Below are 13,757 nucleotides of genomic sequence, written 5' to 3' on the forward strand. Positions count from 1 at the left end.
AGAAAAAGATTACCGGGTAACATAATAGCCTTGGGCTCATTTGATTGTTTCAACCGTAGGTTAGCCATATATGAATAACTTTGTTTGGATATAAATAGAAACTGCCACGTATGGTCCAATAGGTCTCATGCTGCTTCCTTAATTCTTACGTTCCTATATTTAAATCCCTATTTATATAACCTTTTATGAGACTTCATCCATTTACATATTTAAATCATGTGATTTCTTACTCATCATCTTTCTAAGTAATGTAAGTTTCGCTTTATTAATTTCTCTTCATCAGAAAGGCTTCTAATTCCTGCCATTACCGCTGTTCACATTCGCTGAACACGAACAAGTAAATTTATACTCATTATACAGTATGGTGACTAAAACTGAATTGCATGATGTAAGGGGGCCTAACAAGAGCAAGATACAGCAGAAGACTACGACTCTGCGGATTCCTTCCCGTGAGCTTCAAAGCAGACAAAGTAGATAAAGTAGAAGAAGAAGCAATGTTTAGAAACAGAAACAGTAGGTCGAATGATCTTGGGTGGAAGTTAGGGGAAAAAAAGTATGTCACAGATGTCAAAACAAATTTGTTATCTGTAAGAGTTTTAAATTAGTGGAATAGGATTGGTGAATAAATAGTGGCAGCTATCTCGATATTCAATTATATTATAAATATAATGAAAGAACGAGATAACAAAGATATTGCATTATATTAATGATGAATCTAAAGACTTAAGAGCTCGGGTTCGACCAGGCTTGCATCAAGCCCTGGAACGTATTTACTGGAGAATCGTGTGTGTGTTGATATGGGCTGACGAGCACCACAATACCCGAGTGTTGTGGTTCCTGTGAGCTTATTGCGGTCAGGCACACACACGCTCTCTCTCACATACGCTCCCACCAAACAGGAATTGAATGTGTTTCAATAAATGCAAGACATCAGCATTTTCGAGTTGACTTATGTTAAGAAATAGTTATGCAAATGATTTTGATCTGGACTGGAGGGCGAGATTAGGCAGGCACTTAGGATGTGGCGGGTTGGGATTGTAAACGATTCTTTGGATTGGAATTAGAAATTTGCCCGAAATTGCTGGTGCGTAAATTTAATCCTCTTTAATGCGTGTGCAGAGGCGAATTTGTATTACAGAGTTCCGACTGCAGCTTCTGCTGTGATACAAGCAAACGACTGAGCACACCCGCTGTGGTTTAGACGAGATCTCTAAATATAATTTAGTGCAGGATCACTTTAGTGCAAGAGTCTGGCTTTGTTGTGATACAAGCCAGCACCTATTTGAGATGTTTATTCTCTGATAATTTTAGTATCTCTGAGCACAATATGAGCACCACATCTGAACACAAAATCTACGATGTAGTAGACAAAATCTACTAACAAGAGTGACTAGGCAATGACAAACATCTTTTGCAAGTATTTAGTCACTTAAAATATTCCCCAAAGACGCTTGGAAAATTTCCAGAAAGTAGCGGGAGAAAGTGACACACAGAGAGGTCTGTTCAGTTAAGAAAGAGGCTTTCCACCATACGCTTAGGTCACGCGCCTAAGACTCGTGTGCTGGGCTCTCCTGCCGGCGGATACGGCCAGAAAGCCAATACCTGCCAAGGGGGTCACTGATATCAAAGGCCAAATCAGATTTAAAAGCAATCGGATCCAAAAAATTTCGAGGTATTGTGCTGGGTGACGTGTGTGTGTGTGTGTACTAACCTATTTGTACTTGCATATTAGCGCCTGTGGGATTGAGCTCTTAGCTCTTGGATCCAGCCTTTTTTTGGTTTAGCCACCGATTGTCTAATGCATTGACTACTGATTTGTTCTCCTATCATATCTACTTTTAAAAATTTGATTGGAGTTCGCTTCTACGTCATGCTCTTTCAGCTCATTTCATTTTCCCGCTGCTCTCACGCTAAATAAGAGAAATAACTTTCTAACATCTCTGTGGCTCATCTGTTTCTCAAGCTGGCACTTATGTCCGATAGTTCTCTTGGTAGTCAAGGCAAACATTTCATCTATTTCCACTCACAGTACTAACTCTGAGTGATTGTCAGGTAGGAGAAGTCTGGGAGCAAAAGAGAGAGGCGGCGAGAGGTAGACAGGAGCTGAGAGGTAGGGAGGAGCTGAGTGGTAGAGAGGAGCTAAGAGGCAGAGAAAGAGGCAGTGAGGCAGAGAAGGGCTGAGAGAGAAAGATAAGGGCTAAGAGAGTGTCTGATAGACAGAAAGAGACTAAAAGACAGTGAGGGGCTGAAGGGCGGAGAGGGGCTGAGAGAAAGCTGAGAGGCAGGGAGGGACTGAGAGTGTATGTGTACTTACTATTTGTGCCTGCATGTTTGAGCTGTCAGCTCTTGGAACCCGTCTTTCTTTCTTTCATATCTACTACATATCTTTCTGTCTAACTCGCACACATTCTCAGGATGCAGCCGTAGCAGCTTGTCTGACTCCCAGGTACCTATTTAATGATTGGCGAACAGAGACAACAGGTGAAAGAAACTCTGCCCAGTTGTTTTTCCTTCGGTCGAGAGTCGAACCCGGGTCTTTTGGGTTACGACCCATGATCCCAGTCCACTTGGTCGCGAGGACCTGTCTGTATCCTCACCTATTTGTGTTTGCGGGGGTTGAGCTTTGGCTCTTTGGTCCCGCCTCTCAACTGTGTGTGCGTGTGAGTGAAGGTACAAGTGGAAAAACACTCGTAATGTTCGAAAAAGAAGCAGAGAGCGTACTACTCTTCCCCAGTGAGAGTCAGAGCGAGAGCCAACTCCTCTCTCAAATCCCTTTCCTTTTCATCTCTTACGTTCCACATCCACCCTCCCTTCCAACTCTCCACTCCTCTCCCTCAACACTCATCGCCTCCTTAACAACCATTACCATTCATAAAGCGCAAATAAATATTATTTAAGTTATTATGTTTTGAATACAAACCATTTAATATAAACATTAAATATTCTGCCATAAGGCGGCTTGATAATAAAAGTACTTAGCAATAAAAGTTACTTAAATAACGACGTTAAGAATATTATACGGTAGGAATTTTCCAACAAAGGAGAAATCTTGGAGTTTAAATGCCTTCGTCTTTTCCTTGGGTATTTCCCCTAATCCGGTTACGTCCCTCTCACGGTCTTTGATGCGCGCTGCGGCTGTTGAGCTGTGAGCCACATGTGTCAGGAGGACGCCGAGCTGTGAGCCACATGTGTGTCAGGAGGACGCCGAGCTATGAGCCACATGTGTGACAGGAGAACACTGAGCTGTGAGCCACATGTGTGACAGGAGGACGCCAAGCTGTGAGCCACATGTGTGTCAGGAGGACGCCGAGCTGTGAGCCACATGTGTGTCAGGAGGACGCCGAGCTGTGAGCCACATGTGTGACAGGAGGACGCCGAACTGTGAGCCACATGTGTGTCAGCAAGACGTTGAGCTGTGAGCCACATGTGTGTTAGGAGGACGCTGAGCTGTGAACCACATGTGTGACAGGAGGACGCTGAGCTGTGAGCCACATGTGTGTCAGGAGAACACTGAGCCGTGAGTCAAGAAGACAATGACCCAAGATTGTCAAGAGGACGCTGAAACAGTTTATAATAAAATGTTGTATTTGTTAATAATTTCCCGCAACTTGTGCCAAATATATCCATCAGTAAGAGAACATCAACACTTCCTGCAGTAAAGTCTGAACAAGTAGGTGGTGTTGACACTACCATATGTTGACTGTTCTACCCTTAAAAAAAACTTTCGAATAACATGAAATGAAACAGACGATATACAAATCTAAGTTGTCCTAGGCCTAGATAAACAGTCCGAGGCCTAGCAACACTACCTTTGGACTAATTTTGTATATATATATATATATATATATATATATATATATATATATATATATATATATATATATATATATATAAAATATATAGTGAGGATCCAAAAGTGTTCAGTGAGGATCCAAAAGGTCTTCTCTGAGTACTCTTTATTTTCTTCTCTGAGGCTATGGGTCCCTACATTTGCACCAGAGGTGGTACCCCTAAATATATATATATAATATATATATATATATAATATATAATAAATTGTTCTGGCCGGGGTGGTGGCCTACCCAGCCTGCCCACACCCTGGCCTCATCCTCTTGGAAGGAAACCCAGCCTGAAGTTGGAAACTTTCCTCTTAAAGTGGGTTTTGAGAATTTCAAACTTCTTTTAGAGGTTAAAAAGACTTTTGTTTTGGGAGATAAATTTTGTGGATTTAAAAGTTTATGTTTTTGAGACTTCTGTCTTCCTAGTTTCTTCATAGATTTTGAGGACGTTGATTTGAAAAAGTTATTACCTCTCTTTCAAAATGTTTTAGAACACTGAGCTATTATGGATGGGGCACAAAATAGGGACTGTTGTGCACAAAAGTCCATGTTCTATTGTGTAGATGTTGTAGACGGCTTGAGTAAGAAGGCAACAAACCTAACTTATCCTAGTCTCAGTATAATATATATATATATATCTTGCTAAATAGTATGTTTCGTTGAAGCTCAAAACATCCTCAGAAACACAGGGGAAGGGAATTGAAATTTGAAAAGGTAAAACAATATATTCCATGTTGGATGAGGATGCGGTTTTTCCCAGTCCATGGTTGCTTGGCAGGAAGTGTGAAGTGAGTTGACAGATTCTTGAGGATGCTAGTACATACCTAAGTGTTATCTGCCTGTTGATAGTTGGATAAGTGTTTGATATGTAGTGTTTCTATTATATCAAGTCTTATGTTGTCGTTGTACCTGTCAATTAAATTGTTATTGATGTTCGTTATATCTCTTATTGATAGTCTGGTTGTTTAAAAAAGTAATATGAAATAAAACTTTATGATTTTCTTGTGAGAATGATACTAACACGGCATCAGAGGAGCTGTGAGCTCTGTAATACCAACATTACAACAGAGGAGCTGTGAGCTTCATGGCATCAAAGCTGCATCAAAATCCGCTTGCTGTTGAAATGTATAGGAGGAACGTTTTTACTCCGAGTTGGATAAAATATGTTCTCATTGATAATTCAACGGAACAGAGAGTGTGTGTGTGTGTGTGTGTGTGTGTGTGTGTGTGTGTGTGCTTTATAAGGTGTATGCGGGGACTCTTGGGTCTTTGGTTCTGGTTCTGAGGTTTCTATCAACTGGTGTGCAGTTGGCGGAGAATATTGGGTTCTGCACAGCAACTACACCAGTAACATCAACATCACCAACAGGAACAACAGCATCAACTCAGATACACAATCATTATAATAACATCAACATCTTCAATAACAATAACAGGAACATCAGCAGAAGCAACAACAGAACAATATCATCAAAGAGAAACTAACCAAGCACAAAACACGACGAAAAGAAAACACCACAATTACACAATAATATAAAAACTGAACACATCTTCCAGGAGAGCAGCACGAAAGGAAAGATCTGGGAATGGGAATTCACTTGGAATCGTCACTGTTCCTCAGGTATTCCCGTCGGGGATCTTAATGTACACACTCCTCCCAGATTCAATTCCCTAAGCATTATCATCTGTGAATTTTTTGGCAGACGCGTGGAAGATTTTTTTCCCCCTCAAGATTTGGAAGGAGCTGAAGGGAAAGAAAGTAATGGGGATGGGAGAAACGTATGTGGATAGATGATAAAAGTGAGGGAGAATAGAAAGATGGGTGAAAGGAGAAAGGGAGAGAAGGGTAACAGATAGGAGTCCAAGGCTAGGAGGAATTTAATCATTCTGCTCAAGCCTGCGTGAAAGTTGCCGAAGAGATTATCAGGCGAGTTGCTGGCGGTGAGAAAAGAATTTAAGCACCTAGAGAGGACCGTCATCTCTCTCTCTCTCTCTCTTTTCTCTCTCACTCTCTTCTCTCACTCTCTCATTATGCATTTGTCCTATGAGAGAATGTTTGTCTAGTTGTTTATAATTTCATATATATATATATATATATATATATATATATATATATATACATATATATATATAAATATATATATATATATATATATATATATATATATATATATATATATATATATATATATATATATATATATATATATATAAATATATATATATATACCATTCAGGCTTGTTCGCATATATATTATATTATATAAATATATATATAATGTGTGTGTAATATTTAGGAACAGATGTAAAAGGAATTCAAATAAACACATTCGCAGAGAAGCAAAAAAAATTCCCAAAACTTTATAAAGTCAAGTGTATCTTAAAAAAAAGAAATGTGAGAAAATTGTTAAAACTTCTGTACATTTAATAGAAATATTCATTCCCACATAAATTATTCAGACAGGTAGCTTTCTCCCCTCGTCACCTTCCTCTGCCTCATGACCCCCTCCTTCCTCATGCTTCCCCATCTCCTCCCCTCACCATTACCCTTCTCTTCCCCCTCACCATCACCCCCCTCTCTCTCTCTCTCTCTCTCTCTCTCTCTCTCTCTCTCTCTCTCTCTCTCTCTCTCTCTCTTTCCCCTTTTCTCCTCCTTATTCCCTATAGTCCCTGTATGCTTATACTCCCGCTCCCCTTCCTTCCTTTCTTCCCCCCTTCCGACTCCAAGCTAAGACACGACGCGACCGAAACATTCCGGAACAGAATGTTGACGACCGGCCGGAAAATCACTTCAAAACTTCCCGTGCCAATTTCCTTCGCCTTTTCTCAAAATGGGAGACACGGAAAAAAATTTAGACGCTTGTGTAAATCTTTTGAGAGGAGCTGCGGGGGTGTTTTAACGAGGGGGAAACATATGATTTTGATTTATTATGGAGAGGGGAGGCGTGTGTGTGTGTGTGTGTGTGTGTGTGTGTGTGTGTGTGTGTGTGTGTGTGTGTGTGTGTGTGTGTGTGTGCATATATCCTTGTGCTTGTGAGCACCCACATAACTACGCTTACAGGGTCGAGCGCTAGCTCCTTAGCTCCACTTTACCAGCTGTCTGTTGTCTAAAACCTTAATTAACTCTTCCATTCTGCTTCCAGTTACGTTTACAGTACTTTTAAATTTATTTAATTATTTATTTATCTTCTACTCTCTCTTCTTTTGTCGATATTTCCTCCTCCTTCTCCTTTTCATCTTCCCCTTATTCTTCTACTCTCCTCCTCCTCTCTTCTCTTTCCCCCTTCTCTCCTAATCCTCCTACAATTCCTCTCTCTCTACTGCCTACATCAGTCATATCGAGATAAATATTCAAGACAGTCTTTCCATGCTTTGACTTGATTGATGGCTGTCCTATTTTTTTTAACTCCTCTAATATTTTATTTTGTCCAACGCTAACAAGAGCATTTTCCCCAATTACCATGACACGGGATACGTGGCCATGTGTCTTCTTTTCCTGCTAAAATGTATAGCTTTTATGTTTTATTGGTGCATTGCTTTTGACGTTGCAATTCAAGCACACACAGATTCCTGCACGCACATGAATAATATATATATATATATATATATATATATATATATATATATATATATATATATATATATATATATATATATATATATATATATTCTTGTCTTGTCCTTACTCTCATGGTGGGTAGAGTAAATAGTTCCGTTCCGAAATAGTTCCCATGACATTACTCTAACAAGAGAAATGTTGAACAAGAATACTTGCATAATAGACAAAACCCAAGATTCAAGAAGATTACAAATTCTTGAGGCAATTCACATAAGAATAGAGCGACCTACCATGAACACCCAAATCACGGAACTATTTACTCTACCCACCATGAGAGTAAGGACAAGACAAGAACATATCGATGCCAACACAGAAGACAATGTCCAACATAACAGGCCAATTACACTGGATTAATCTTTGTGTTTAGATAGGAGATATATATATATATATATATATATATATATATATATATATATATATATATATATATATATATATATATATATATATATATATATATATATATATATATATATTTGCTTATGTAGCCAAATGTTTACGCACATAAAATAAACACACAAACACAGTGGGCCTTGCGGCTGAGTAGACAGCGCTCTGGGGTCGTAGTCCTAAGGGCCCTGGTTCATTCTCCGGCAGAGGCCGAAACAAATGTGCAGAATTTCTTTCACCAAGATACCACCTGTTTACCTAGCGGTAGAACGGTACCTGGGAGTTAGACAGCTGCTACGGGCTGATTCCTCAGGATGTGTGTGTGTTTGAGAAAGAGAAATATATGTTATAGACATAATAGAGTAAAATAATAAATTGGTTAGCGGGGTCCAAAAGCTAATAGCGCGATTCTGCAAATACAAATAGTAAATACAAATAGTAAATACACACACACACACACACACACACACACAAACAAAATACAAACACTCCAATATAAAAAAAGGAACAAACAATTAAATCTTCATGATGTTGCAGGCAGGAAGGAGAGGGGGGGGGGGGGGAGTGGGGGGGGGGGGAGGGGGTTGTGCATATGCATAACAATTGCAAGAAAATCTTCCTGGAGTAAATTTGTGTTGTAGAGCAGACTGTGATAAAGGTTCCGACGCTCCGGACTTTTTTGCCTTCATGTTTCACTCGCGTCCCGCCCCGTTCAGCAGACAATGGACTTAAAAATAGCATTTAATCAGTTTAAAGCCAAGAGAGCTTATTGTGTGATGCCCGGAAGGCTGGACGAGGGAGCTCCGCCTCTCCTTATGTCTCACGTCCAAAATATTTTTCCTATATTATTTTTATCTTTATGGAATTTTATATTTTCTTCTTCTAATAATTTATTTTGTCATATTTGCTATGCGTTCTTTAAATCTCAATATGTAATTCTGAGTAATTTTGCTTAATACATACTTTCATGCTTTCTAAGTAATTATCTACTTCTAAGTTTTCTAGGTAATATCTATTTATATGATTTCAAATAAATGTCTACTTTTATTTTTTCTAGGTTATGTCTACTTCTATTGTTTTCAAAGTAATATATACTTTTATCTTTTCTACTTTATATTTACTTTGATAATTTGTACGTAATTTTAATGTCCTTTTCTTCTCGTTCCTTTTTCATCATCATTTATTCTTATTATTTTTGTTCTTTCGTCTTGGTCCGCTCCAACTCTTATCTCCGGATATCTACATAGGAATGGCGGGGCCTCGTCCCCGGCTGGCACCAATGTGTCCATGTATCACTGCAGGCTTGTGTGTGTGTTGACACACACACACACACACACACACACACACACACACACACACACACACACACACACACACACACACACATGGGGCCCTCGTAGCCTGATGGATAGCGTGCAGGACTCGTAATTCTGTGGCGCGGGTTCGATTCCCGCACGAGGCAGAAACAAATGGGCAAAGTTTCTTTCACCCTTAATGCCCCTGTTATCTAGCAGTAAGTAGGTACCTGGGAGTTAGTCAGCTATCACGGGCTGCTTTCTGGTGTGTGTGTGTGTGTGAGTGTGTGTGTGTGGTGTGGGGAAAAAAATAGTTAGTAAACAGTTGATTGACAGTTGAGAGGCGGGCCGAAAGAGCAGTGCTCAACCCCCGCAAACACAACTAGGTGAATACACACACACACACACACACACAAACACACACAAATGAAGAGGCTATACAACAGAAACACTGATCTCTTTTGGATGTGATTCTGACGAGCAGCTGACGTGATAAACAAAGCCAATTAGGCGATTGCGCCTTGTTTAATCTGGACAAATGATAATGATGCAATGAGCGGTGGGCAGCGCAACCTGCTCGTAGGACTGGTGACGTGTTGTGTGTGTGTGTCTTCCATAACTGCGTTATGGAAGATCGAATTTTAGCAATGGATTGATGTGATGCTTTGTAATTACCAGGAGAAAGGACAAAATCAGTATGGCAACATGGCACTTGGTATGACTCTGAAGGCAGACTTTGAGGCAGCATGTGAGGGGGGCCGAGGTTCGGGGGTCGGGGAAGCGGTCTTGGTAATATCCAACGTGATTACAACACATTCATTGTGGTTGTTGTTTTACATTCAGATACTGGGAACAAAAAGTTGCAAACAGCTATAGTGAGCCCGTCGTACTCACCCGGCACAGGAGATGTGCTCGAAATTCACTGGTTTCAGGAAGTGACGAGGACACTACATGAGTGAAATAATGAAGACCACCAGGAGAACGAATCTTACCAAAACCATGTTAATGAGCAGAATATTGTAGAGCTTTCGTGTTATATTAAGGGCAGATTCAAACATTTTTGAGATATAATTAATGGTATTAGTGAGAGAGAGAGAGGTTAGAATGGTCATCCTTCTTCGTGAGTGGATGAATAACGTGAACGTTCGCACAAGGACAGAAACGTTGATAGTCAAACGTTGTATGACTATCTGGGTCATACGTTTTCTTGGTGTGTAAAGCTTCAAGGGCTATAAAAACCATCTTAATTGAAATGAAATAGTGAGGCATGTGGTTTACCAAAGAAAAATTAAGAGGGTCAAGCTGACTTGAGTTTTCAAAGAAAAATATAAAAATATGCCCAAAAGATTTGTCATCGTCAGAGGGAGATGCAGGTTTAGAGTCGTCGCTGTAAAAGAAAGGAGGAAAAAGACGACTTAAAAATTCTGAAAGATATTTTTACCAAAGCGCTGAGAGAGCGCTAAGAGTTGGAGTATAAGTACTCGCAACATCTATTATTCTGAAATTTTATTTAGTGGTAGAAAGGACTGACTTAGCATGTTTTTTTTTTTTGTTTTTTTGCAGAAGTCGGGTTCGTCCTCGACTCACAATCGGGAATTCTGGATTCAAATCCCGAGTGGGACAGAAATGGCGTGGCACATTTCTTATCACCTTATGCCCCTGTTTACCCAGCAGTAAATAGGTAACCAGGACGGATTCAGCTTGTTGTGGGGTTACATTCTGGAGAGAGTTAGTAATTCGACCTAGTGGGGGGAGGGGGACCAAGATCTAAGCCTAACATATATATTAATTGGCTGCCTGTCCCACGATACAACGAACCGAATTATACTGGTTAACTATACACAGAAAAAAACCAGTAACTGACGGCCTTATTTCACTGCTGAGTTGCTTTGGATCAAGGCAATCAATCCGAGGTCTGGAGGCAGAAGATGGGAAGAAAAATTAAAATGGGAGGAAGGTTTCCAAGACAGTAATCTCAGTGACTTGTTCAGCGCATCAGGGATGGTGTATAGTCTGAGAAGGGACGTGCTCTGGAACAAGATACACAAATGAGGTTATGATCAGAAGATCTTAGAGAACCAGAGACATTTTATAATTGCCATGAAAGATTTCTGGAGATGATCAATTGTTTGTGGAATTTGAGTTTTAATCGAGCAACATAAACTAAAGAGAATGCTAAGGAGTATCCCAACAGCCAGCCTCCCTCAACTCTCACTTCCACCCATCACCTCCCCCCCTCTCTTACCACACTTCCCCCCCCCCCTATGTTACACCTTCTTTCCTCTCATCACAACACACACCCTCTCTATACACCTCACATCCCACCCCTTCACTTCCGCTCCCACCCTCTCATCCCATCTCCCATCCCCTCATCTCCCGGTCCTAGCCGGGATAAATATAAACTTTGCATATAAACTACTATGGAACCGAGGGGTGCTAGGCAGTCAAACAATGTACCCATTGTCAGTGTTCTGATATGCTAGGTTTCAGGGAGAACATTTGTATTCACTATGCAGGACAAGTTACATAGAATATCTGGAAGTGGCTAGACACCAACCATCATACTCAGAATGAAGAGAGGATTCGGTTCTCTATATCAGATTTGTGTTTTCTTTAATATAAAAGTTTGAAATTCTTAGGTATGATATTTTGGTCATAAACCCAATATATGTCCTATTCAACTGAAAGAGAGAGAGAGAGAGAGAGAGAGAGAGAGAGAGAGAGAGAGAGAGAGAGAGAGAGAGAGAGAGAGAGAGAGAGAGAGAGAGAGAGAGAGAGGTGTCTTGAACATATCCGGGCAATCATCATACACTGGACACGGGTGCTGCACAAAGTCAAGGTGGTAATTAACTTAATGCTTCCCTGAGGTGCAGCTTGGTCATCGAACTTTTTCCAGAGGGGTGCTGGGATGTGCCTGGGCCAGGGGTGCTGGGATGTGCATGGGCCAGGGGTGCTGGGATGTTCCTGGGCCAGGGGTGCTGGGATGTGCCTGGGCCAGGGGTACATATGGAACAGTGGTAATCCGTTTTTAGTCAAATTAAGATTCGTCTGAATTAAAAAAAATCGAAAAATCAATTTATGATGATTAAAATGGTTGACAATCCAATTACAAATTATTCAAACGAAAAACTACTCTATAATGATTAAGAATTTTTACGGGAGAAATTTCTCAGTAAGGTAATTCTATTTTCATGTCATTTGATGTAAAATAATTCAATTTAACGCAACAACGATGAGATGAATCAAACTGAAGTGCATCTTCTGTTTTTTACAAGTTTTACATTTACTAAATTTTTACAACAATGAACAATGATTTGGTCACAACAGTTAGCCAGAGAGAATAGCAATACAAAAATACCCCTCACTCACACACACACACACACACACACACACACACACACACACACACACACACACACACACACACACACACACACACACACACACACACTCTCGATCACGCGTCTAAAAAACATTAGAGGAAATACATCAGAGAAATGGCCTCTAGAGTTTAATAGCAACAAGAGTAATATTACGAGAAAGGTAAGGAATATTGAATGAGAGAAGAGCACACCGATTGTAAGAGATTATAAAGTAGACACTACAAACAATAAGCACTGCAAACTCTAAACATTGGTAACAATAGACACTGGAAACAACAGCCACTATAGGAAAGATTAGTTAAAGTCGTCAACAGGATGAACATGAAGCCACAAATTTTGAATTTTGCAAACAATGGCACAGAAATTGCAATATAAAATGCTATTTCACACACAACGCCGCGTGTACGCTCCAATATGGCAACACCAGTGATGTTCAGATTGGTTATTTGCTTTAAAATGTTGTTTTTTGTACTTCTTGATTGCAAAAATTTGGATGTAATCTGGCAACTGGTTAATGCTACGATAGTATATAGTGGTAAACTCTGCCGCTAGACCGGTGGTTGAAGGGTATGGCAACCGGAGAATGTTTGCTTGGTTATTGAGACTATTATTGACTATTTAAATTAAACAGATTAATCACTATTATTTGTCTCAAATCCTGTAATCAATCACAAAACATTTATTATATACATTTACATTTGTTTATTATACAAAACATTTATTATATACATCATTTTATATATATATACATATGTAGTGTGTGTGACTACGAACATTCATGTTCGTAGTCACACACACACACACACACACACACACACACACACACACACACACACACACACACACACACACACACACACACACACAAACACATAAAATTAATCAATTAGGAAGCTTGTCCAATACGTCTCACACAATATGCAAGAAGACACACCATAAATGTGCTAGCAGTATCAAACCTACCCCCCTCCTCATCCCCCCCATCTGTCCCATAAACTGCTACAACAGAAGACCGCCCCCCCCCCGTTTACCTCTCTCACCCCCATGACCAGAACCCCCCCCCTTTCCCCCCCTACCGGGAACCCCCTTTCCCCCCCTACCGGGAACCCCCTTTCCGGAAACCTCCTCCCATTGCCTCTCTACCACAAACCCCATCCACCCCCTACCCCAAACCCCGGCTTCATCCCCCCCCCCCCCCCACACACACCCTCCTCCAACAAAACACAACAAC

The 13,757-nt window shown here is 40.4% G+C and overlaps 1 protein-coding gene across 1 annotated transcript in view; it reads left to right on the forward strand.

Annotated features, from left to right (window-relative positions):
* Positions 1-9,848: 9,848 nt before the first annotated feature.
* Positions 9,849-13,757, forward strand: part of LOC138367223 (neurofilament light polypeptide-like) — a 58,656-nt gene continuing 54,747 nt past the window's right edge. The window contains exon 1 of the mRNA XM_069328629.1: positions 9,849-9,932. Coding sequence (XP_069184730.1) covers positions 9,849-9,932 — 84 coding nt within the window. The remainder of the gene's footprint in view (positions 9,933-13,757) is intronic.

The sequence above is a fragment of the Procambarus clarkii genome, chromosome 21, assembly GCF_040958095.1.
Source record: "Procambarus clarkii isolate CNS0578487 chromosome 21, FALCON_Pclarkii_2.0, whole genome shotgun sequence".
In the NCBI taxonomy this organism is placed as follows: domain Eukaryota; kingdom Metazoa; phylum Arthropoda; class Malacostraca; order Decapoda; family Cambaridae; genus Procambarus; species Procambarus clarkii.